This window comes from Rhipicephalus sanguineus, unplaced genomic scaffold (genome assembly GCF_013339695.2).
Source record: "Rhipicephalus sanguineus isolate Rsan-2018 unplaced genomic scaffold, BIME_Rsan_1.4 Seq10638, whole genome shotgun sequence".
Classification (NCBI taxonomy): Eukaryota; Metazoa; Arthropoda; class Arachnida; order Ixodida; family Ixodidae; genus Rhipicephalus; species Rhipicephalus sanguineus.
The window spans coordinates 72320-99117 of NW_023614258.1; the positions used below are offsets into that span (position 1 = coordinate 72320).

A 26798-nucleotide genomic window follows, 5' to 3' on the forward strand; every position below is an offset into this window, starting at 1 on the left:
ACGTAGCGCGAAGCCGAGGTGCCGCCGCGTTGAAGACAATGGGTTGCGTGTGCAACCCCACATCCTCCCCTCCTTAATTGAACCCTTTAGCCAAAAAAAAAAGAGGACCGCCATCACCAGGGGCTTTCTAAGAGGTGGGCTAGCGACTCCACCAGAAACACGGCGACGTCCGTGTCGATGAGGGAGCCGCACGGAGACGCAGATCACAGCACCGTTATCGCTGAGTGATGGCACTGGGGAGGCATGACAGCTGATGGGGGCGCGACAGGAAACCAGGCAGCTCGGACCGTGCACGCTTTTGCTTGCCTCTGGCGTCGATCGCTGGCTCGCACTTGCGGGCCCGTGCTGTTGAAAGGGGGGGGGGGGGCACCCGGCTTTGGGCTCGATTCTGGTGGCCGTCCCGATGTTAGATGTCCGCTTGTGGTGGAATGGTTCTTTCTTTTTCTGTTGAAGATTTCTCCGTGCCGCGCGCCTCCGCTGCTCTGGGACTATCGGCACGCAAAGCAGCAAAGAAGGCGCCGACCCGTCCTCAGCGGCTCGCCACTAGTTGCTCAGCAGGGGTCCGCTCTGCTCCTGCGGCCTCTCTTCCTCTTTTCTTTTAAGGCGTTAGGAGTCGAAAGTCCCCCGACGCTTGCGGCTGGCCGGCTGCAACCCCCGTTCTGCGCAGCGGGATACCACGCTTGTACCGCGGGTGCACCCCGTAGTCCGGTCGCCGGGTCTGCAACTCTTCGCCGGGCTATGCAGTGGTTCCGCGAATTCTTCTGTGCACCGAGGCCATTCGGGACCGGAAGCTGTTTTGCTGTTTTTCTTTCGCCTTGACTCTGGCTGCTGCTGTAGGCTTTGGTGTCGCCGCTCTCTGCTGTAGGACGCTTGCGTTGACGGCTTGATGAAGTGCTAGGCTATAGGGCATCTGCTGGCGAAAACGGTCGTTTCGGCTTGGCTGCTGTTGAAATGCTGCCGATGGGTGATCTGCGACTCGAACAATAAGTTAGCCCCTCTCTTACTCTCCGAAAAAGCAAGCGCGTGCTCGCTCTCGAAGGCTGCATGCGTCCCGTCTGATATCACGCATAATAAAGCCCCTACGAACCGAACAGAGTCATTTCTGCCGAGATCGCAAGTTGTAGCGTCGCACTGAGCTCGTACGTCGAGCCGTGCCTTCGGATGCCACCGCCTGCGGGCGCGGGGAAGCGTTTCCCTCGGGCCACTCGTTCCCTCTGTCATAGTAGGGTTTGAGATCACAGACATGCACCGGTCAGCCGATCAGTCTTAGCGTCAAGTCCGTCAGCTTGTACACGAGAGAAGAGACAGTCTCTCCTACCCGGTACGGTCCTATCCACTGCGGTGCCAGAGAAGCTGAAAATTTCTTACTGGCATCGCTTAGGACATGATTGCGCTTCAACACCAGGTCGCCCACTTTTTACTGACGTCCTGATGAGAGCGGTCATACTGCGTTTTCTGCTCCGCACGAGCAGTGCTCAGGTTCCGTCGCGCTTTGCACAAAGCATTCGTCACCTTCGCGCGCAGCCCAGCTGCATAATCAGCGCGTGCTGACGAAGCAACCAGTGCCATGCTGCATTCCGCTAGAGTATGTTCTACGGCATTAGGCAGCTCCCTTCAAAGATTGAGGGTGGCGGGGGTAAAGCCAGTCGAGCGTGTTCACAGTTGCCCTGAGAGCAATTGTGCGTCCCCGCAATTTCAAGATTCAGAGCCTGAATGTCCAACGAGACGGAATGTACAACCAGACTGAATGTCCAATGGGTCACGTGACCGGCGAGAGTAAATGTCCAACCAGACGGAATGTCCAACCGAGACGGAATGTCCATCGAGACTGAATGTCCAACGAGACTGAATGTCCAACCGAGACGGAATGTACAACGAGACGGAATGTCCAACGAGACGGAATGTAGAACCGAGACGGAATGTCCAACGAGACGGAATGTCCACTATTGGACATTCAGTCTCGTTGTACATTCCGTCTCGTTGGACATTCAGGCCGCAAGCGCAATTGAAACGAGCATGTGCTTGATGTTGCGGTTCCCACGTTCAATGTGACTTGCCTGGGCACATTACGTGGTCTTTCTCCTGCGCTTAATGCCGAAGGCTACGCAGGAGTGCACGAAGATTTCGACAGAGAATCAGGACGAATTTTCCGTCATAACCTGCTTGGGATATTCGAATCACGTGAACACCTCGATGAGCTTATGCACGAGTGTGCGTGCCAACGTGCGGGAAATCACCGCTTTGAAGGACTCATGTGTATCCTTCTCCGCGGGGATTTATCTTAGCAAGGAGTGGTCAGTTCTCAGCGGGCAGGAATCGAAAGTAGGAGGAAACGCGCTCACAGCGTTACTAGCTGCTTCAGAGCGCCGCGCACTAACAGCAATACCAGCTGCGTCAACGTGCGCCGCGGCCGCGCCGCCGGGCCCCCGGAGCCCATCAAAGACTTACAGAAGTATTTACAAAAGAGATCCTGCCGCTGTGCCTCTGACGACTACCTTCGGCTAAGCAAGCTTTCCACTAAACTGACGCAGTCGTAGTGGTTAGCGTTCTCGTCCTACGAAGGTGGGTCGTCCGCCCTTCGTTTCGGACCGTCGCCGTCGAGCATTGTAGCAGTTACTCTGCTCTCAGGCTGAGTTTCAAATTATCAGAATGAGTAGTAATGTTACCCCTCCTGATAACATTGAGCGTCGCAGCAGTTACGTCGCTCTCAGGCTCGGCGTCGGGCAAGGTGATTTGAGTAGTAATGTTACTCTTCTCACAGACAACGAGCGTACGCGAAAGTGCGTCCGCTACACGCTGTTCGTTCTCCCTCTGCAGCGAACAGTAAGTCGTATCGCTGCAGGAGGGGTGCCCATCGCGCTAGCCAGCCGCTCATACCCCTGCTCTGTGCTACTTCTACTCCCTTTGGCTAAAGTTCGCCTCAGGAATCGAATGTGCAGTAGCCGTTACCGCACCTTCGAACTGTTGCTTATTGGCAGCATCCGTGACAGCAATTGCAACGGCTGTAAGTCAGCCCTGTCTGCTGCCATGGTTGTTTGTGTAGTGGCAGTCACTCACACAAACTGACTCGCTCTGTCATACCACTGGCCCCACGTTGGGCGCCAAATATAGGGGTTCTACTTTTTGCCGCAAGCATGAACACAAGCCGGCGTGCGAACCTGTCCCTCGTTTGGATCACACCGCGCACTAGAGGAGTGTAGTTACTCGCTACTAGTGCTACGCAGCAGCCCTAACAGTCAGAGCTGTAACCCCCTAGCTATCCCGCGGTTCGCGTGAGTTGCGACCGCGGCGGGTTTCAGATCAGTGGGGACAGAGACAAGTCTTTCAACTGAAGGTGTTTATTCACCTCAGATGCCAATTGCAACAATAGATAGCAAGCACATCAAGTTAACACCTCAGAGGCGGAGTGTTCCGCACTACTGGGGGAAACAACAACAAAATAGCAAGCGCACGTCGAGGGAATGATAAAGGCTCATCTCACCTCGCGTGGCTGCTTTTGCACTCCGGTCCGGGGCGGTGGTTCGCACTCCATGGCCGGAGCGCTGCAGGGGTTGATGGCGGCGGTGGTGCTCACGGCTTGGGTCCGATGTGGTCAATCACACCCTTCAGCGACAAGACCGTGGGCCGCGCTTTTGCCTATCTGATTTTCCCTGCGGTCATTATGTGTGGAGGAGCGAAGGTGGTATGGGCCGAACAGGAAGAAAACGAACATTTCAAGCGACAACTTCAATGGTGAAGGCAGAAGGAGGTTTAAAGGAATTCAACCTCCCCCCCCCTCCCCGCCCCTACTACCACCGCCCCAAAATTATTGCATTTTGTATGCGTATTGTACGCGCGCGCATACAAACACGCGAAAGAACAGCGATAAAGGGAGGTAAGAGCCCCCAGAAAAAGGTTTCTGGATAGGTTCATGGTTAAAATCGTGCTCACGTGGGTTTACACTGACCTCTTATCATTGATTGCTTTTAATAGGCTTGGCTAGGAGCAAGGAAAAACGGAGAGAACGAGAGGCATATTCCCAGAGTCGTGGCGCTTAGACGTGCTCCTGCAAGAGCTGCAGAATAGAGTAACGGCCTTTACCTCCTCGAGAACCACTTCAGGACAGAAGATACGTTGAACCAGACGAAAACAGGCAGTGCTTTTTACGTAGAAAAATCACCGACAAATAGAGTGTCAGATTCACAGGCTTCCAGAAGATTTTGTTTCGTTTGTTGAAGGAAGAGAGCACACTAGCTAGTCAAAAGGGATCTCTAGCCACACGGTTGGTACCAGGAGAAAAAAAGGCGAGAGGGGGGAGGAGCAGCTTTGAGTGTGGGGGCATGCCCCCACTTGTTTTGAACCTGTGGGGGCGATGGCCCCCACTGCCCCCCCCCGGTTCCGGAGTCCCTGCCCGCATGTGACTCAACATGGCGGCGGCTTCCCCCAAACTCGGGTGGCCGCGTCCAAGATGGCTACGCGAGCTCGTCAGCGCGCCTCCAGGACGGCGTTCGCGGCCAAGAGGGTCAGCCTGCTTCCAAGCCTCTAGTTGGCCCTTGTTTTCGCTGCGGCAAGTCAGGGCATTTGGCGAATTCCAGAAACTGTCCGGCCAAAAACAAAACTTGCCAATTTTGCCGCATCAAGGGGCATTTCGCGGCAGTCTGCCGTAAACGGCAAGCGTCGGTGCAGGAAGTTGGCCCCGTCCAAGACGCTGACTCCGGCACTGCCACAGTCCTGTCCGTGCAAGCTGCGCCGACTAGCCCAAGGGACTTGCGCATCCCTGTTATCGTCGGAGGACATAGCCACGTGTCATTGCTGGTGGACACCGGAGCCACTGCATCGTTAATGACCAAGAAGGACTTCGACATGCTTTTCGCTTCGAAGCACCGACTGCTCCAAACGTCCATCCAACTGCAGAATTTTTCGAAGCACCGCATACCGGTCCTAGGGTATTTCCGCACAGACTTGCAGCACCATCCCAAGCAACGCTGGCCGACTGCCGACGTTTGGCTGATCACTGGCAAATAGCCGGCAGCCGACTTCACTGGCCACCAGGCATCCGAAAAGGGTCGGCCGGAGGTGCGCTGCCAGCTACGTCGGCACTAGATCTGCTGCACGATTCGCGCCACCGTCGGTGGCCAAGTGAACGCCGAGCGCGCCAAACGCTTGTCGGCACTAGGTCGGCTGCACGATTCGCACCACCGTTGGTGGCCAAGTGAACGCCGAGCGCGCCAAACGCTTGTCGGGGCGACAAGTCGGCAACACGTCGTGCCGGCCTTGGTTGCCGGCAGAGAATTCGAACAGCGTGTATTATTTTAGGGCGGCATAAAATACACTGCAGGAAGTGTAAACAACTCCTACAGTGTGATTTTTTAAACATTACAAAAATCACCTATGACACACAACATACTTGTGGTCCTTGAGCTGATTACACCAAGTGATAGAGATTATTTGTGCGAACAATACAAATACATTATTGACTAAATAACAAAAATAATAGCGAGCAATTACATTCGTGCATGGTTTCTCCAGGCGTGCGTATCTAGATTTTTTCGATACCATCATTCGCCAAGTGTGCGACAGTATTTATATACATGGGCGTTAAACTAGGCTTTTGTCGTTGTTCGATGCTTAAAACGGATTCTTACAAAAATAACCGTGACTGAAGCAAACAGTGAATTACCTCAAATTTGATGGCATAAATATTAAATCGTAAGATTTCATTGCAATTATTGCAAACTCAGTGGCTACAGTTAGTCAGTTGCAGTAGGTAAGGCAGTGTAATTTGAAGGTCATAAACAGGGTGTCGGAACGAAATGTTTTTCGTTTCGGTTTTAGTTTCGTTTCACCGCAAAAAGTTCCGTTTCGTTTCTGTTCCGGAACGAAAAAAAAAAAACGTACCGTAACGGTTTGTAACGTTTTTTTTTCATTGTATAAAAAAGGAAGTATGAAAAAGGTGAGGCAATTATTAAAAAAAAAAAAACATTGGATTTGTGATGTAGTTGCTTGCCCTCCTCTTAAGAAAGTGGGACAAGGGTAAAACACGTTCTTCAGAGGAGCGGAAGTAACTGTACCACGTATTCCTACCAAACAAACCAGTATTCATTTCAAAGTCATAGTATTTATTTTCTCACAAGATAAATACGAATTTTTTTAGTTGGCTTAATTCTTTGTGTCAAGGGAGTGAACAGGATCTCAGAAGCAGCACGTCATTGAGTGTACTCTCTGATGTGCGGGACCGCTGTTCTGATAAAATGATCGCCAGGCCTGCGTGAAACACGCATCAAGTCACAGCAACAGCTAGAAGAGCGGACTTTGTAGAGCCTGTTGTTATCTCTTGGGGCAACTAATACAAGTAAACATGCAACGTACCCACTACGTCATAAATCGTCGCAATTTTTCTGAAGTAGCGAAGGTCCCACTATGCCATTTTTCTTCATTCTTCGGAGAATCGCGGTACCCGCTACACATCTGTAAGGCATTATCTGCACTTTGTGCTGTGGCTGATCATGAAGAATTATGGCTGAGCACTTTGCAGCGGGTGGGAAGGAGTGTTGCGGAATGGGCGCCTCCTTTCGATTCCAATTCCCTTACGGGGAATTAGAACTTGCCGCAATTCCATTCCTTTCAATTCCTCGGAATGAAAAAAAACTTAGCCCATTGGCACTCAGGGAATGGCCTGGCAGTCGGATTCCATTCCTGTAATTCCTCAACGTAGGAAAGGCATCTTGATAGTTTTATCGAGTTAAGAATGAACGCCCCCTAAAGCTGATGTCATCAAATGCATTAAGAACTGCAAAAGTACGCAAAACACGTTGCCAAGGTCGAGGAATAGTAGCTTGGTGACATATCTCGTGCAGTACAACCACCCTACTAATTCCCATAGGGGCATCTCCCGCTACCGATAGTATTTGCGTGGTCAACATGTTTGAACGAATGGTGGTGTTTCAATATTGTTTAAGCTTAAATCTGTTAATGCTAAAATGACGACATAGCGTATTGTTATGGTGACAAAAGCGCCTTTGCATCGAATGCGGAACACTGGGCCGCACTGCCCGTCAGCACTCACGCTTGTCAAGCGCGCCTCGTAAGCATGGATGGGGTGAGGAGAACTTTCTGTGTTCGCCTGTGCACAGGTATGCAATGTCTTTCCTGTCGCAAAGGTTATTTACGTGTGTCAGGTACTAAACTGCTCGTGAGATAAAGATCAGGCTGTGCATAGAGTATTCGCCAATTTCGGGTGGGGGTATCAATGGGAACCAACGCGCAGGGGTATTTTGTTCCTACCTTCGGTATCTGCTGGGATAATGCATTTGTTTGTACACTAACTTACGCCTCCGTTTGTAGTAGGCGCGTTGCTTATAAATGTACCGTGCTTGTAAACAGCCAAGCCATTTTAAAAATACTGCTTTAGTGTTAACTTGCGAGGCTCTGACTTACTAACGTTTGAAGCTTGAAAAACAGCACGTAGACGAAAACGTCCTCTATTTTCGGAAAAAGACGAATTCCATTCCCATTCCATTCCTCCGAACGTTGTCCCCATTCCATTCCGGGGTCGCGAAAATGTGGAATGATTCCGGAGTCATTCCAATTTAGGAGTGGTAACTCCGCAACACTGGTGGGAAGCATTAAACCACACACTCTTTGCGCTATTAGCATTGTGTGATGACTGGTTGTTATTTTACTCTTCTACCACGCTATATTACATATGTTAACGCGATTCCTTGCCCGTCATGACGCCTGTGTAGAGTATTTTTGCGATGGAGTTATAAGCACCAACGTGACACTGTGGTGGAAGACCCGACTGCAACGCAGAGGGCCCGGATCCTAGATATTTGTTTCTCATTTATTTTTTTCTTATACCACGCGATAGCGGTCACGTACACCGGTGGCCGCGGGCACCTATGGAGCCAAAATCGGCTGTTGTGATATCATAACAGCTGTCGCTGTAACTAACTTCAGCGCCGACCATGCCCTCTCCACTTTGGCCTGCGTGACAGGCGCGCAAAAGTCCACTTGCATTAATATAAACATCTCTGGTTACCACTGTTCTCGTTTTTCGCACAATTTCAACATTGCTTTGGATTCCCTGTCTGAGGTACGCGCTAATACTATACCCTGAGATATGCTCACATTGCATGAGCTCTGTCGTTCCGGATTGCGAAATTTTCTCGTGAACCGAAAAACGATTGAAAAAATTTCGGTTTCACTCCGGAACGAAATAATAAATAACGTTTCGGTTACGTTTTCGTTCCGGTCAAAAATATCGTTTTTTTCGTTTTTCGTTTTCGGTTTTCGTTCCGTTCCGACACTCTGGTCATAAATGAACTTTATTTAGATAGGCGATTATTTATTTTGCTTTTTCATGCAAGTAATGTCACTCGCTTGCATTAAACCGAGCTCATATAATACATTTATGTCATTTCTGAACTAAAACGGCCATTAAAAACCATTCTGTATAACTTAAAAGAAGCATCGTCTGTATACAGACAACATGAAGCATGAAAATTTTTGCGTGCCGCCCGAGCAGCGCTGCACCCAAACAGTCTGTGGATAGAGAGACCAATGTTTTGTTCTAACAGCTAGTCCTTTACTATGTTATTTGCGCAATGGAATGAGTAAACGTTCTCATCTTTCGCTGACGGATAAGTCAGGCAAACGGAAATACCATATATGCTATGTGAAAAAAACTCATCAAAAGGCGTGGCCGCAATGTAAGATTTTAGTACCAATACACGAATAATATATAAACAAGAAATATTCTTTCAAGGTTGTTAGAACGAACACATAGCGACGGCAATCCACTGAAGACTCGTGCTGTGGAAAATAAAACGCAGAAGGTGGAAAAGTGTGGGAAAGAGCAAAGAGGGTCGGCCTAAGGCCAACATAAAGGAACCGCGCGCTGTTCTACAGTATAGCTAGGGAGCGTGGAGTGAAAAACACACTTAAAAAAAAAAAGCAAAATAACATGCACTACTGCGGCCCGCGCCCCGGAAGCTCCCAGTGGGGAGAGGGAAACTTCTTTTTTTCTTTTTTTCCGCTGTTCTCTGGTTTTCTTTCTCAGCGTGGAGCCGCCTCCTCTTTCGAAGAAGCCGCACATCTGCAGGCCCGCCGTCAGTGCCCAGCAGTGCTTTTTGCCGCCAAGATAAGAAAATGGGACACGTCCGAAACAGCACCACTAAAGACTTGCGTTTGTCAAAATTTACGCGTGTACGTCTAGGTAGTAACAAGTTTGAATTAAGTTAACGCGAATTTATCTTTTTCTTTAATGTGCAATGTAGTTACACCTTTATCTCTTACAGATAATAAGCTCATATTCCTCGATATATGCCTATTTGAAAAGTTTCTGTTATCCCATCACTTTGTCAGAGGTCGCCTTGCATATATGTTTGTGACATTCATCATTTTAGCACAGCATTTCAAATAAAAATGAACCCTTGTTTTTAATAAAAGACAAAGCAGGTACACCGTAACCTACATTATAAAGAAGTTAAAATAATCCCAACGATGCACTGCCTCAAGATACGAAATAATGCCAGTCAGAAATCGCATTGTGATCATTTTATACGTCTTGAAAATACTAAACAAAAAGATAAGCAAGCGAATATGATGAATGGAAATGCATGAGAAACATTCCGCGGATTTGTCGATCTGATCTTCTGACTAAGAATCGCATAATGGAGCATTTGCGGCGGGTAGCGCGCAACGCGCACTGCTGTTCTGTTGGAATGTTAATAAAATGTTTACTAGTTCTGTTATTTCACAGAATGATAATTATCAATGGGAGCAACACATGCTTAAAACTGGAGGCTGTAGCTTTATATTTATATGATTCTATGGAGGCTGTAGCTTTATATTTCAAGACGCGTTAGACAAATGCATAGCTAGTGCCTCGCGGTAATCTGCCGTCGTCGGTGCCTCGCATGCAAAACGAAAAAAAAAGTAATAAAATTACATTGCTAATAGTAGACGCTTCACGTGCCGTTGACGATATGTGTGGCTGACTGTAGATGGTGCGCAACGTAAGCCTGCCGTACGTTTCTACACATATGAGAACTTAATTATCAAGTCCCTTGCTGACGCACCACATGGAACCAGGTGCACTGCTCGACACCGTTAGATTGATTTATATATTTGTCCAGCCTTACATCGGCTGCATAGAGTGATGAGGATTTGTCAGCAGAGCTCATCAATCTAACGCCGTTGTTATTGAAAGCACAGCAAAATAACGCGACGTGGTGAAAAGTATTAGTCTCTGATCGAGTGACAAGTTGAACACTGGTCAATTTTACTTTGAAATTCAACATTTAGGTTTCGAGCTAACAAGCGCGAGCGCGTTTGGGCAGTATGTTGAGGAATAAGTCACGTAGTGCAGCTACAAACGCGATGACGGCCTTTGGTCAAACAAGGAAAACAGCAATGACCGTCAACCATAGACGTAAGGGAAACTTCCGGCTAAGGGATAACATCGAGTTTTGCTCTGAACTGACTGAAGTTAAGCTATTAATCGGATGCTGACTATACATGCGATGGCCATAATGATGAGCGCATGCATTGGCATCAATATGGAAGTTGGAGTTCTTCGGCGTTGTGAAGAATTATTCGATCGGAGAATATCGTTAAAATATTTTTATAACCTTGAGAAATCACAAGATTTGAACACTCTGGAGATCAATGTATTTGCCACCAGGAAGTACATAACGGATAAGAAAGTGCAATCACGCAAATTTATGTTTAATGTGGCTTTACAATGGTCCATTGTGCCGCGGTATAGAATTGTCTGAAATAGTTCGCAAATGGCACGTTGATTGTAACCGACCATATACATTACACCATCTATTAATAATAAACTTTATTGAAAATGAATTAATTCATTCTTTCTCCCGTCGGAAAGGTTTTGGCTGCTTTATAGCGAGACCAAAAAATATTAATTTCGTCACACGAATTGTGCGAAATAGAGTTCTCGCGGACTGTACAACTTTAATGGAAAATTTCATATACGTGTTTCAGGGGCGCGAAAGCTCTAACTGAATATATGAAAAGCTGAATTGCGAAGTGATCTTAAAATCTGGCGTTCTTGTAGCTTATTACACGTCCATTTGTCTAAGAATGACGTCGCATTTGCAGTTCTGCTCCAATCAATAACCCCAGCACTAAAGTTACATGTTTGCTGTGCCTCAGTTTTCCCGAATCCAGCCGAATATTTCTGATGTGCACATTAAGTATGTGAATAAGAAAAGGTACAATTGCGGAGTTGGTTAGGATGCGGAATTTAAATGTCGAAATTTTTCACCTGTTTCGCAAGAAACTTCAGAACCTTTAGCGATCGGGCCGCTGAGAATCCTCCGCCGCATTGTCATGAGCACCTTTCAAGCCTTATGATGACCTGTTATGATGAAGCACTTATATGCTCAATGTACAGTGGTACGACATGAGTGCTTTTCAAGTGTACCGAGCGTTTACGGTTTCTGCTCGAAGCTCAAGAAAATGTCCGCCTTTGCATGCAAAGCATTTGGTTGAACAACATCAATAAATGGGAATAAATGCGAGTACCGAGCAGAAATTTAATTTTGATCCTGATACTATAGCGCGCTAATCTCTATTAAAATATCGATGATTTTGAACTGTCCACCGAACTGTCCACCGCTTTAGCACGGTCGTGAATATAAATATATGATTGATCTGATCGAGCCGCATGACAGAGGGAGGACATCAGATATAATGGAAACATTTGGAATATAGAATCGAATATCATCATACTTGATTCGGTCTTCGGGAATAGCCCATATGCGTTAATACGAATGTTTCAAAATATCATCTATGTCCAAATAAACATAAATTTAGCGTAAAAGTCGCTTGCAGAGCCAGACTTCGATAGTCCGCACACTCTGAAGAGTTTTAATATTTGTACTTGATGCTCAGTTTATGGTTTTCATGTTAATTTGTTTTAATGTTAGGGTGCCAACGATATTTTGTGTTAACAACGAAAACGGTTCAATTCAAATTCGATTCGCTTCTTGGACGCATTAGCGCTGCCCCAGAGTGTTCAGGCATGTGCTTCATGCCTGAGAGCTGATATAAGCTGATATAGCAACACGTGCGTTCCCCCGAAAAAAAAACAAAAAAACCAAGTGGTGAGATGGGGTCTTCGCGGTTCTTGCTTTGGAGAGAGAGCACGCGCAACATGCATCACATCCCTCTCCCAGAAAGAATGACAAGTCCTGAAAGGAGGAACGGAATGTGCCGAGGGCGGCGGGGCGTGCAAGCGGAGCGCCGGACCTCGGAACTCTCGCGGTTTTTTTTTCTTTGTCACCGCGCTGGGGAGGGAAGCAAGCTCCGTGGCGTGCGTGATTTCCCTTCCCGCGAAATCGTAGCTCTTTCGAGCGAGGACGTGAAACACTACGCAGAGGCGGGCAAGCACTCGGAAGCATTTTGTTTGCCTTGATCCTGGAGGCGCGCGGCCGTCTCCCGCTGCCGAGGATTTGACGCGAACCCGTAAGTGACATTCTATTTCCTCGGTGTATCGTATCGTGACTTTGTCTAGCGACAAAATCAAATTTTATTTGCGCAATTTATGCGTCAATCTGGTCGTCTCTTCTAGCGGGCAGATCAGAAATGTTCAGGCGAACGGTGGTTATATTTGTCCGTGGACCCAAGACATCGTTGACGGGCAAATATGTAAGATTTTCTTGTTTTTTATTTGTGGCATCTTATTGTAAGACCGTAACCTATTTTGCCGTTTTCTCTAAGGAACACTGCAACAAGGACTGGTGTGGATAGCGTGCTGCGCTGGTCTCGCCAACTGAAAAGAATTCTGGTAAGACGCATGCTTGGTTACGAAAGTTTCACGCAATCACTTTTCATTTGATCGCAAGTGTGCTGTAAATGCCGACTGCACAATATGTGACTGGCCCGCGGCCGCTTTGAAGGTAAGATTGTGTCCTCATTACTCTATTTATTGTACCATTTGTTTTGCAGTGACATTACGAGCCAACAATGAAAACCTCAATCCATCCTGTCTCCACATATTATCTAGTTTGTGCGCTGTGGAGCTTGAAAGCACTTCTCAGAATTTCAGCACACTGGCATTTATTGTAATTAAGTGCAGTGTTTTTCTTATTTGTGCAGTGACAAAATAATTTTGTTTAGTTGTGTGAATAGAGTTTCTAGACGCGACATGACTGTGCAACTGGTCAAGTAAATAGTCTACGTTTCTCAGAGTATTATTCATTGTTCTTTCTTTCAGTATTTCCCGACAGAAGAACAATGCAAGTCTCACATCTTGATGACGGTGGCGATTTACCCTCTCACATCTCGACAGTAAAACGTCGCATCTGCGTACGTGTTCAGGGCCAAGAGCACGAGAACTGGCCGAAAGAAGGGAGCCGATCCAACAAGAATGCCGTCCGTTTTATATATATGTCAGCGCTATCATGCAGCGATCACATGGACTGTACGGTTGCGTTGCACAAGGGCTGATGCAAACGCTCCGTGCTAACAATGTTGCATGTAAAATTAGTGCATCTATATCATTGCAAAATAAACATATAAAGAGGGAAAACTTATATTCACGTCTTTCTGTTATTGTTGTTACGTATTAACACGTTAGTGCAGACCGTTAGAGGCGTTTAATTCCGTCTTACATGAGCACTCTGCCCGTAATTAATTCAGATAGAGTTAAACGCCTCTATAAACTGCCCGTTCGCATTAAATACGACACGCATCAACACACCAGAAAAACAATTGATGCGTTTTGTTAGAACACGCACAAAAAATAAGAAAAAAAAGCAGAGCAATACTAGCGAGAAACGTCCGCAACCGACCCACGGCCGTCGGTAAAGCGACGCTTATGTGATGTCGGGCCTTGGTCAACCCGCGAGCGGCATGCACTCGGCATTGTCGGCCACGGTGGACGGGCCTAGATCGGGTGCCGACGCAGGCCCACATGAGGCCAATGTCAATCCCCAAGACTGGCCCTACATTGGTTGCCAAGGTTGGGCCAACGACAGTGCAGTTGGCCAGCGACATCAGGCCGACATTTTGCCAAGGATAAAATGTTGCTTGGGATGGCAAGCGGGCCTTTGTCACCTTCTACGTGACAGCACACGGCACTTCACTGCTGGGGCTCGACGCCATCCAGCAGTTGGGACTCCTGATCGACGGCGCAATGCTAACGTGTCGTCTGGCTTCACCCGTTTCCTCGCAGCTTCCTGCAGGTGTGCCTCCGGGGTTCGAGCACCTGTTCGACGGGGAGCTGGGACTTGTCAGGGACTACGTCCACCGGGTCAAGAGGCGGCCGGACATCGTACCAGTGTCCGCCAAGCTGCGTCGCCTGCCTCTGGCGCTCCGGCAACAAGTCGCCAGCGAGCTGCGTCGACTCGAAGACAACGACATCATCGAGCGGGTGTTGGCATCCAAATGGGTATCGCCACTTGTGGTCGTACGTAAGAAAGTCGGGGACATCCGCCTCTGCGTCGATCTGAGAGAACTGAACAAGGCCATCGTCATCGACGGGTTCCCACTGCCCCATGTGGATGAAGTGCTTCAAATGTTGAATGGTGCGTCATACTTTTCTAAATTGGACTTAGCATCAGCATACCACCAAATGCTCCTAGAGGAATCTAGCAGAGACTTAACTACGTTCATTACGCATGGATTCTTTCGTTTTAAAAGAGTATGTTTTGGTCTAACCTCCGCACCTGCGGTATTTCAAAGAATGATGTCTAGTATTTTGCAAGGCTGTAACAATGTTGCGTGTTACTTGGACGATATACTAGTATGGGGAAGCTCAAAGTCTGAGCATGATGCGAATTTGAAGAAAGTGTTAACCTGCATTGCGCAGAGTGACATGAAACTGAACCAGAAATGCATTTTTGCGGTGAAGGAGTTAACGTTCTTGGGGCATAAAATTTCTGCAGAGGGTATATCGCCCATGGAAAGCAAAGTTCGGGCAATCCTTATTGCTCCTCCTCCTACGTGCCTGAAAACCCTTCAGTCCTTCCTTGGCCTTACAGGGTATTACGCAAAATTCCTTCACCACTACGCAGATCTCGTTGAGCCACTCCGCAACATGCTCAGACAGGGCCAACAATTCTCTTGGTCAGAAGATGCGCAACGCAGCTTTGAACAAGTGAAAGCTCGCCTTGCGTGTGCTCCTGTCGTAAAAATGTTTGATCCTTCATTGCCAGTGGTTGTTACGACAGATGCTTCTGATGTTGGTCTGGGTGCAGTGTTACAGCAACTTGTCGGTTCTCAGTTACACACCATCGCCTTTGCATCTAGGACCTTAACTCCTGCAGAACGAAAGTACTCTGTGGGCGAGAGAGAAGCATTAGCATGTCTCAGTCATGGGCACGTTACCAGTAAAAAGTAACAGTGTTACAGTTACAGTTACCTAAGCCAAAAAAGTAACTCTGTTACAGTTACAGTTACAGAGTTTCCGAAAGTAACTTGTTACAGTTACAGTTACTGTGCAAAAGTAATGTCGTTACTTTTCCGTTACTGTATAAAATAATAGATCACAAATCAAATTATAGAATTTATTGAATAAGGGTTGCACGTCGTAAAACCCTAGACGAAGGAAACATAAAAGGGGGCACAACACCAGCAATCACTTTGAACGCCTCTTACTTGAAGTGGAAAACGTGGTTGATGTACTGGAACGACGGCAGTATATCCTAAGACGTTTATTAACTATACCCAGAAGCGCATGCGAAGAGCAGCGGGGAGTGCATCACGAGTGGTTACGACGTCCATTGTGTCTGTTCCATATGTTTAAGGTGTGTCAGACTCTGTTCGGAGAGCTTCCGGTCCGCTGGGCATACAAACCGTTTTTAAGTCCCGTTATTATACCTTGGAACAAGACAACGTGTGTTCACGAAATCCTAAGACTGCACACTTGCGGATGATCATGGCGGTATCTAAAAGTGCGATGCGGGGATCGGCGAAACGGGCAGGAAATGATCAACGAGGCCTAAAGAACTCAAGCGGAATGTCGCTAAAGCAACCCATGCAACGCGTTCAAAGAGCGAGCTTGTTGAGCACTGCTGGATGACAGGTCATAGCTTTGACCTAAACAATGCGACGACGCCGGTTTGTGAACGAAGGTGGGGGAAAAGCAACTCCTGGAATCGTGGTTGATTCGCCGCGGCTTGCAAAAACAGCCGCGCCCCCCAGGGGCGTAGCCAAGGGGGGGGGTTGGGGGGGTTCAAACCCCCCCGAAATTTTTCAGTTTTGCTTGCGTATATATACACGCACACATACAAACGCACGCACGAACATACATAAAGTATGGTTGAACCCCCCCCGAAAAAAATTTCTGGCTACGCCCCTGGCGCCCCCCACTGGACATTTACAAGGACATGTGTGACTAGTGGACTGGTTGACCTCGGCTCATTTTTTTTTAGGATGCCACCTGCATTGGGGGTGAAACGTCTGTCATTTTGTTAATAATTGTTTCATTAAGTCGGAGTAAACATTTTACAACCATTTACAAAGAAGTTTTAAAATATCGCTTCGCTAGTTCACGGAATTTCTGGCCTTATCCGTTTCGCGTTCTGCTGTTTTCTGGCCACCTGTCAAACACGATGAGCTCGGAGCCTCAGATGAGGGAGACTATAACAATGGCATCCTAATGCTCCTCCACCTGTACACCAAGAACATAGCTAGATGCTCAATTGACGAAAAGGATATATATGCTGAAAAAAAAAACGGACGCGAACTTAGCAGGCTGTTCAGTTGAACCACGATTGATTTACATGTTGCGTTAATGACAGACCTCCAACCTCGGTCTTCTGCAGGGAAGATAATACGCTTAGTCACCTCCTCTCCTAAACTGCGAGGGGAGCCCTATTCTGGAAAGTTGAGGGGTGGAGAGGATATATGGCAAAGAAGAAAGTTCGAAAAAGTGTTGCTGTTGGATAATTTTTCATAAAGACAGAAGTAACTGTAACGGTATTTTCCGTTACAGTTACTGCAAAAAAAGTAACAGTGTTACAGTTACAAGTTCCTCTAACTTAAAAGTAACTAGTTACAGTTACAAGTTACTGAAAAAAGTAACTAGTTACCGGTAACGCGTTACTAGTAACTAGTTACTGCCCAAGACTGGCATGTCTATTTGCATGTGAGAGGTGGCACATCTATCTCTGGGGAAGGCGTTTCACGCTCAGGACGGATCACCAGGCAGTAGTTGCCCTGCTAGCGGCAGGTAACTCAGGCAGACGTCCTCTCCGTATCTCCAGGTGGTCGGCCAGGCTAATGTATTACAACTTCCACATCGAGTACTGCAAAGGGTCTGAGAACCGTGTAGCTGATGCACTGTCGAGACTTCCATTACAAAATGATAGTTCCACTGTTCAGGAAGAGGAGATTGTCTCCCTTGTAACCACTGTAGTCGACAAGCAGACTGTTCAGGCAGCTACTGCGTCTGATGAAGCATTGCAATGGGTCATTCACTACGTAACTCGAGGATGGCCCCAGAAAAAAACTCTAGACACGGCACTGATGTCCTACTTCCAATTCAAAAGTTTGCAGAATTTTTCGATATGTAGATGATTATTTGTTGTTTGTAGACCCTGAAAACGGTTCTTTTGATGAAAATGTCACGGAAGCTGTGGGGTTGTTCAGTGAATGCCTACGCCATCTTGATGTCACTATAGAATGCCCACGAGATGACCGGCTAAGATTCCTAGACCTTGAATTGCACTTCATAGCGTCACATGTTTGTTGGTCCTACGCCCCGCGAGGTAGTAAGGCCATACTACCCTTCAATTCAGCTCACTCCAAGCTGGTAAAAAGAAGCATTGCCGGTTTGTGCCTTAAGAATGCGCTGACAAAATCCTGTGCCCACACTGTGTCGTCCAGTTTCACCAAACAAGTTGAGTGCGTAGAATGTGCAGGCTACTCTCGCGATGTATTAAGGTCCGTGGCGGAAAAAACTTTAAAAACTATCAAGAATTCTAGTCGTTCTACTGCAATATCCGTTGAGGCAACGCAAGTGTGAGAAAAAGTCGCAGTAATCCCGTACCTGCATCAAATTAGCCACAACATAAAGCGGGTTGGCAAGCGAGCTGGTGTAAACGTTGTTTTTTCAGCCCCCGCCAAGCTTCTTACAATGTGCCGTCAGGTGAATTCTGAAGCAAGACCTCGAAAAATGTGCACCACCAAGCATAAAAATAGGTTCGTCCCGTGTGAAGATAGCGTCGTGTATTGTATTCCGCTATCTTGTCACAGTGAATATGTCGGGCAGACCGGAAGGTGCCTTAATGAACGTCTTAAGGAACACCGGTACAATGTAGACAGGGCTATCAGTGGGCATTTAGGAATTCATTGTCGGGATTGTGGGTGCTGGCCTCTTTTCGATCACACACGTGTGCTCGCGAGAAACAAAAATAGGATAACGCGCGAAATCATAGAAGCCCAGGAAATTTTGAAATGTGGTGAAAAGTGTATCAGTGTTGCGTCGCTTGCTCTTTCGAGCAAGGAAAGTGAATTTTTATCTCAAAACATGTGATATCGATAATGGGTGCTGTTCCTTTGACTGATTTTGTATACCTCGGCTGCTCTGTTCTTCCTTTTTTCCTGTAAAAATGCGCATATATATTGCCGTGGCAGGAAAATAAAAAGCCAGTTGTAAGTTCAGCGCTGTGTGTGTCTCTTCTTTGCTCGTCCTCGTTGTATGCGCTGTGAAACCTTTGGATTATGCTGCACCAACTAGCCCAACGCTCAACCTTAGCTCACATGGATAGGTGTGTGGAAGAGTTTGTAAGGCAATGTCACATCTGCCAGCTCGCTGATAAGTCAGCTAAAACTACAGTACCTCCATTTCAGCCAGTACAGTGGCCTGAGCAGCCATGGCAGCAGTTAGGTATGGACATCATAGGTCCTCTGCGTACAGCTCCTAACCCTGCATATGCTATCACCTTAATGGACTATTATTCTAAGTGGCCTGAAGTCCTTTTTACCAATTCAATCACGACGCAAGACGTCATTAAGCTGCTCAATGCTGCTTTCAGCCGTGAAGGTCTCCCTGAAACCTTAGTTACAGATAATGGACCCCAGTTTACGTCCAGAGAATTTCAGGATTTCCTAAAGGAAAGAGGCAATGCCTATCACTTCTCATCCAACTATTACCCGCAGGCAAACGGGCTAATAGAGAGATTTAAGCGTGTTCATAAGGAACACATTCAAGTAGCTAAACTGCAACAGAAAGATGTCATTCAGAGCACTACAGAGTTCTTAGGGTCTTACAGGATCACTCCTCATTCTACTACTGGTTGTTCACCAGCTGTTCTGCTTCACGGTCGCCAACCGCGATCAACCTTAGACATCAGTAAACATAAGCTTCCGGGTTTGCCACAAACCTCTCCTTCAGCACTTCGTGAAAAGGTTCAGCAAAAGCAGCAGAATACTAAGTCCTATGTAGATGTGTGCAAGGGCGCCAAACAAACTCAGATTAAAGTAGGCGATAAGGTAAAGGTTAAGCTACATACGAAAGGTCCATTCAGGTTCAGCAAACCCCTTACAGTCCTACAAGTCAATCCGTCCACATTCCTCCTCAGCGATGGCAGGAAGTGGAATGCTTCAAAGTTAACGCTCGTTCCACATGTAGCTACAGCATCCCTTCCGTTAATGCCTCATTCTGAGCCCATCATTGATGCAGATCTCCTCTCATGTTACGATGACTTGGGTAATCTTCCCTCTACTTCCAATACAGAGCTGTTGCCTCGGCAATCCATTCCTAGTGCCCCGGCTGTCCAGTGCGACAACGCACCAGTTGAAGTCCACACTCCGATGCCTGCGACCCAGGATCAACCATCGGGACTTCAGGAGGAAAGTCCTGGGTGTTCCTCCTCACCTACAGTAAATGCACCAAATTCCAACACGGGGGAGGGAAGAGATGGGAATGGGTCTTCAAAGTCGGCTCAAGACAGCCGCAGCCCACAAAGTTTTTTGCCTGGGAGTGATGGGAATGGGTCTTCAGAGTTGGCTCATGGCAGCCACAATCCGCCAAGTTCTTCTGGGAGAGATGGGGACGGGTCTTCAAAGTTGGCTCCCTGCAGGGCCTGGGTCACGTCGCCCACAGCGGACGCGCAAGCCCCCAGCCCACTTGAAGGACTACATCACAGACTAAAGTAGTCCGTGTCTTCTGGGGCTATACTGCCTTAAGATCTTAGGCCGCAGTATAGCCGCAGAGGTCTAGTGCGTTTGTGTGAACTTTTCGTGAATAGTGCAAGCTGGCACTTGTGTTCGTGTGGTGAAGTGACTTTTTTTTTGCGTAACATAGGTTGTAATATGTGCATCTAGGACTGAACTTCTGCGTATTGCAGGTGCCATTTTTTTAGTGTTTCCTGATGTACCACAGTTTGAATTGTATAAGGATGCAATTCTTCCCAGGGCGGGACGATGTTGTGTCGTGCGACCCCTGGTGCCATGCTGAGACACCAGTGCTGTTGTGCTCTCTATTCATGCTACAGGGGGGAGCTAGGTCTCTGCCATGCCTCTTTGCTACCACCAATCCGGCGTGGCCATGCCGGTCATGTGACCCGTGCCCCGCTGACTAATAGCCTTTCTTCTCCCTCCTTAAAACCGCCTGCAATAAACGCGGGAGAGCAGTCTCCCGTCAGTCTTGCCGAAGCTTGGTCTCTGCGTCGTCACTTCGCACGCCCTCCCGTCGTTCGGCCTCTCCGTCGGCCCGCCGCAAGTTACGCCGCGCTCCTGCCCTACACAACAGGTACGTAACGCGGTGCATGCACGTAGCGACTACAGTAATGATTGTTCGCTGCCTTCTCGCATTGTGAAAGTCCAGTTACGGTTGTAGGTGAAACAACTCTGTTTTGATTTCCCGTGTTCATGAGACCTGCCCATCGTCATCGAACGTTCACACTCGTGTTATACCTTTAGCGTTGCGCAGTTGCTGGAATTTGTGGGCTGTGCAGAATTGTCAGATGAGTGTGGTTCATTTTGGGTGCGTTGCTGCTGTTCATGGAGTTGCTGCTCTTGGTTTTTGATTACCTGTTGTTGGGCCTGAAGTTGCTCTTGAAGATTTTGTACTCGTTGGTGAAGAGCGGCGAGGGCTTCCTGGCCGGCCATGGCGGTGCGGCAAGTTCATTTTCTGGGTCACCAGATGTGGGTACACATAACTTTAATGCGTCCACACGAAAAAACGTAACAGCAACAACTGAAGTGATTGCGGGAGCACACACAGTTTTTGTCTTCTGTCGGGCGAGTGTTCATATCCCAATGGCACTCAGTTTAGTAGCGTTGACGCTGCGCGCAGGCGCAGAAGCGGCGCCGCACCGTGCCGCCACAAATTCAACTGAACTCGGCACATTGTCAGAAGTTCGGCGCCTGCAATTCACGCGTCGGGAAGGCTGCTTTATCACACCAGAACGGAGGTCTGTGCATTTTAAGCAAGCTTTGACATCGTTCTGCAGGTTTGCTTTGTTTTTGTCACTTTATTAGGGTGATACATATTTAAGCCGCTAAATATAACTGGCACTTAATACATGTTTTGCAACTGCAACCTTGAAGTAACCACCTTCCGACTTTGTGTGATTTTGTAGCCGCGTTCGCGCAGCAGGTTTTATATGCCTGTCAAGTCGATATCCTCATAAAAAGAGAGTGCAAGCATGATGCGAGAGCTGAAAAAACGAGGCGAGCAGTTCATCTTGCTTCACAGTGCTCAGCTAGCTGCTCCGCGTCTTAATCGGGGGGTGATTCTCCAGCGGCACGGAGGACTTGGCTCTAACCTTCTCGGGAAACAGTGCTATGGCCGTATAATTTTTTTTCGCACGCCGCAAACGAAAGTACACGGCTGCTACTGTAAGCATGCCATATCAAAACAACAATCATATGATTCGTAGTCCACACCGCAGAACATATGATAGCATGTACGGCTTCATTTCGGAGTGCATGTGGACCATTATTCATCTTTAACATGACAGAATGAAACTTATCTCGAGGTATACGTTCTACACGGTGTAATCGCGACTTGGGAAATGCATTTCGTTTTGAGTCGGGTGTCGTTGTCATAGATCGTCTGCTCTTCACCATACACGTGATTGACGAGCCTTTCTCCTTTTACCAAGTTCGCTTTACGGAAGTGCCAGTCAAGCTTGAAGATCCTTTTGAAGCCGCACTGCAAGCGGTACATTGTGAGGCACCGCAAGTGCACCGCGAGAGCTCTGCACATGCACGGAAGCGAGCGGTAGCGCATTGGAGAGAAGGAAAAAAGTGCGTTGTTTGCACCCAGTTTGTATTTTTATGCCAGAGATGGCGCTGTCTGTCAAGCCTATACCAGAAACGGCTGATTGCTGACAATCGAGAGAGCATCCGTTATTGGGAAATGGCGCATACTGACACGCATGTGACCAGCACATCTTCTCGGGCAGCATTTCTGTACGCTCGTCATCACCGGGTTTTTCGCGTATGACAACGCCAAAAAAATCTGCATAACAAGCTTTGCTTGAAAAGAGACGCAGCATGTCAGCAAAAGCATGTGAAAACCAAAAAGAGGAGAAACTTAATGCCACACAAATTTTTGCACTGCTCCTCTAGATGTCTCATATAAAATGGGCGTCAAGCAACCCAGGCTCTCTGGTTTTACTGTGAACCTGCTATGAGATGCAGTGAGAGGATGAAAAACTCACCAATGATCTGACTTGTCATCATCTGGACTGTCTCCCCCTTGGTGCTCCTCATCTTCAATGGACAGGTGCTCGGCCATCTTGGCCTGGAACCGGGCAAGCGCTTCCAGTGTCTGGAACAGCAGGAGTGTCGACAATGCTTCATTGCATAACAGTTCAGTACTTTGAATTTTTCACAAAGAGAAGTAGACAAATAAAGAATCACACTCTACTAGTAGAGTAACGATACATAGTACCATCAGTGGAACAGCACCTTGACCTTCTGCCACAGGTCTTGGCACAGGCAGTAAGTTGGTTATGTGCTGAAATAAGAGTGCAGTGTTGAATGCTAATTGGCCTTAATCTGCACATTGGAATAGTCACCAATTACAGCAGAGACAGCATTACGCATATCATCAGGTGGTTATTTACAGAGTGCCTCTGTGCATAATGCATATCAAGCCCCTTATGCCCCTGCACATTCACTGCGCTTTGATTGCAGAACACACAGAGAAGACATCCAGACGGTTCTATACCTATAATCTGCAATTGTCTCGCCTACGCAACTGTGCTTAGGTTATGTGAAGGCATGTCACCACATTTTCAGAAATCTTTTTAGATTTTGACCCAGAACTGATTGCCTTGTGTCTGTCTTGGGGAGGACAGTTTAAAAAGACACTTCAAGTGTGATGAATAAAGGAATTGAAACTAATTAGAATTGGCAAAATTACCCAAAATGTGCCCATCACACCAGCAGTCATAACCACCAATCCTACCGCCCGAAAAGACAATGCCTTGGCAACATTACAGCTGTGTATGTAGGCTGTGCAACTAACTAGGACCTCTGCACTGTCATGAATATTAAAAATATTATAGCCCCAAAACCCAAAATTCTGTCATTTCATGACTCATTTCAATTAAAACTTCATAGCAGAAAAACTTATTCGTTTTCAATTATCGTAGTCGATTGCACAGGTTGATGTCCAGTCCAAAAGAATGAAAAGTTTCACTGGGAAATATTGATTTGTTCAATAGTTATGAGCTTTTGCGTGGCAAAGAGCAACTGAAATTCAGGTTCCGATAAAAACAAGACTACGTTTTCCAAACAGGTCATTTTTGGTATTGAGGGCTGTTGTGTCGTGCGACCCCTGGTGCCATGCTGAGACACCAGTGCTGTTGTGCTCTCTATTCATGCTACAGGGGGGAGCTAGGTTTCTGCCATGCCTCTTTGCTACCACCAATCCGGCGTGGCCATGCCGGTCATGTGACCCGTGCCTCGCAGACCAATAACCTTTCTTCTCGCTCCTTAAAACCGCCTGCAATAAACGCGGGAGAGCAGTCTCCCGTCAGTCTCGCCAAAGCTTGGTCTCTGCGTCGTCACTCCGCGCGCCCTCCCGTCGTTCGGCCTCTCCGTCGGCCCGCCGTGGGTTACGGCGCGCTCCTGCCCTACACAACACATGGCGACGAGGTAGCTGAACCACTACGCTACTACGACAGGCGACGCCAGGAAGAGCACGACGTACGTGACACTATGCTACGAGTCACATTTTTCTGCTGCGCGTCGGTGCTGCTTCCTGCACGCTACAAGCGCGTCGACCTGACTTTTCTTTGTTCCCGTTCCGGCTCCCTCTACGACGCCACCTTCCTGCTTGAGCCTACTGCCTACCGCTGCCCCTTTTGCAAACCTTCCTCCGTTCCTCGACGCTCCCGGCAAGCCTCCCATTCCTTGGCATATATGGCACAAGATTTTCCAGGTTCACCTGAAGGCGGCCGGCGGAAGCGGCTGGGAGGACGAAAGATGTGCGTCAGCGCTCGTCTGCGCGCTCGGCATCGAGGGCCAATGCAAATACTTCGCCGCGCAAGAGCAGCTTGAGGCGGATGGCGCAGTTACGGCGTCGAGTTCGGGCACGGTGCCGAAGATATAAGCGGCAACGGCGTACGACACGGTGCTCCAGTTTTTAGACGGGCTTTTCGCCGAGACAACGAACGTGCTAGCCGAGCGGCACCTTTTCACGAGCCGCAAACAACTGCCGGGCGAAACGTTTCTCGACTTCGTCACCGCGCTGAAAGAAAAGGCCCTGTCATGCAAGTTCGGAGCTACCTACGACGACAGAATGCGTGACCAGATAATTCATGGGGTCGCCAATGCACATATACGGGCCAAACTACTGTCGTACGGGGAAGCCCTTACGCTGAAGAAAGCCGAAGAAGTTGGACGCGACTTGGAGGCGCTCAACAAAGCCAACGCGGCGTTCGGAGAAAATGAACGGCTACTCGGCTCGCACTCCGGTTACGGCGGCAGCATCCAGTGCGTCGCAGCAGCGGCTCAAAATGGCGGGTCTGCTGCTTCGCTGGCCCCACATCTGACTCAACATGGCGGCGGCTTCCTCCCCAAGTCGGGCGGCCGCATCCAAGATGGCTGCGCGGGCTCGACGGCGCTGGTTCAAGACTGCGTTCGCTGCCAGCAAGTACAACAGCTTGTGCCCAAGCCTCAAGTCGGCCCTTGTTTTCGTTGCGGCAAGTTAGGGCATTTGGCGACTTACAGAAATTGTCCGGCCAAAAAGAAAATTTGCCAATTCTGCCGTATCAAAGGGCATTTCGCGGCAGTCTACCGTAAACGGCAAGCGTCGGTGCAGGAAGTTGGCCCAGTCCAAGACGCTGACTCCGGCACTGCCACAGTCCTGTCCGTGCAAGCTGCGCCGACTAGCCCAAGGGACTTGCGCATCCCTGTTATCGTCGGAGGACATAGCCACGTGTCATTGCTGGTGGACACCGGAGCCACTGCATCATTAATGACCAAGAAGGACTTCGATATGCTTTTCGCTTCGAAGCACCGACTGCTCCAAACGTCCATCCAACTGCAGAATTTTTCGAAGCACCGCATACCGGTCCTAGGGTATTTCCGCACAGACTTGCAGCACCATGGCAAGCAGGCCTTTGTCACCTTCTACATGACAGCACACGGCACTTCACTGCTGGGGCTCGACGCCATCCAGCAGTTGGGACTCCTGATCGACGGCGCAACGCTAACGTGTCGTCTGGCTTCACTCGTTTCCTCGCAGCTTCCTGCAGGTGTGCCTCCGGGGTTCGAGCACCTGTTCGACGGGGAGCTGGGACTTGTCAGGGACTACGTCCACCGGGTCAAGAGGCGGCAGCACATCGTGCCAGTGTCTGCCAAGCTGCGTCGGCTGCCTCTGGCGCTACGGCAGCAGGACGCCAGCGAGCTGCGCCGGCTCCAGGACGACGACGTCATTGTCGACAGCCGCATTCGAGATTGGACATCAGCAACCAGGTGTTCCCTGCGCAGGCCATTCACGGTGGCCGTGCTGTCCCGTGCGACTCTACATCTGCTGAAGCCCAGCTTCAATTGCCTGCGACCCAGTATCACTCGTTGGGACTTCAGGAGGGAAGTCCTGGATATTCCTCCTCACCTACAGTAAATGCACCAAATTCCAACACGTGGGAGGGAAGTAATGCGACTGGGTCTTCAGAATCGGCTAACGGCAGCCGCAATCCGCCAAGTTGCGCAATCCGCAAAGTCTTCCAGGAGGGCCTGGATCACGTCGCCCACAGCGGACGCGTAAGCCCCAGCCTGCTCCTCTAGTGCGTGTGTGTGAACTTTCCGCGAATAGTGCAAGCTGGCACTTGTGTTGGTGTGGTGAAGTGACTTTTTTTGTGTAACATAGGTTGTAATATGTGCATCTAGGATTGAACTTCTGCGTATTGCAGGTGCCATCTTGATTGGAACTTGAATGTGAATTTTTTTTAGTGTTTCCTGATGTACCACAGTTTGAATTGTATAAGGATGCAATTCTTCCCAGGGCGGGACGATGTTGTGTCGTGCGACCCCTGGTGCCATGCTGAGACACCAGTGCTGTTGTGCTCTCTATTCATGCTACAGGGGGGAGCTAGGTCTCTGCCATGCCTCTTTGCTACCACCAATCCGGCGTGGCCATGCCGGTCATGTGACCCGTGCCTCGCGGACCAATAACCTTTCTTCTCGCTCCTTAAAACTGCCTGCAATAAACGCGGGAGAGCAGTCTCCCGTCAGTCTCGCTGAAGCTTGGTCTCTGCGTCGTCACTCCGCGCGCCCTCCCGTCGTTTGGCCTCTCCGTCGGTCCGCCGCGGGTTACGGGGCGCTCCTGCCCTACACAACAAGGGCAGTCCCAAAAAAAGACCAGAAGTATTGAACAGAAC

At 48.6% G+C, this 26798-nt stretch overlaps 1 protein-coding gene across 3 annotated transcripts in view; it reads right to left on the bottom strand.

The window, feature by feature from the left end:
* LOC119376001 (spliceosome-associated protein CWC27 homolog) overlaps positions 1–26798 on the bottom strand; it is a 381331-nt gene that overhangs the window by 62686 nt on the left and 291847 nt on the right. For 2 of the 3 annotated variants that reach the window (XM_037646002.2, XM_049411346.1), the window contains one exon: positions 22626–22735. In XM_037646002.2, coding sequence (XP_037501930.1) covers positions 22626–22735 — 110 coding nt within the window. Of the gene's footprint in view, positions 1–14436; positions 14456–22625; positions 22736–26798 lie in introns of those variants that run through there. The other variant, XM_049411347.1, reaches the window with a different exon arrangement.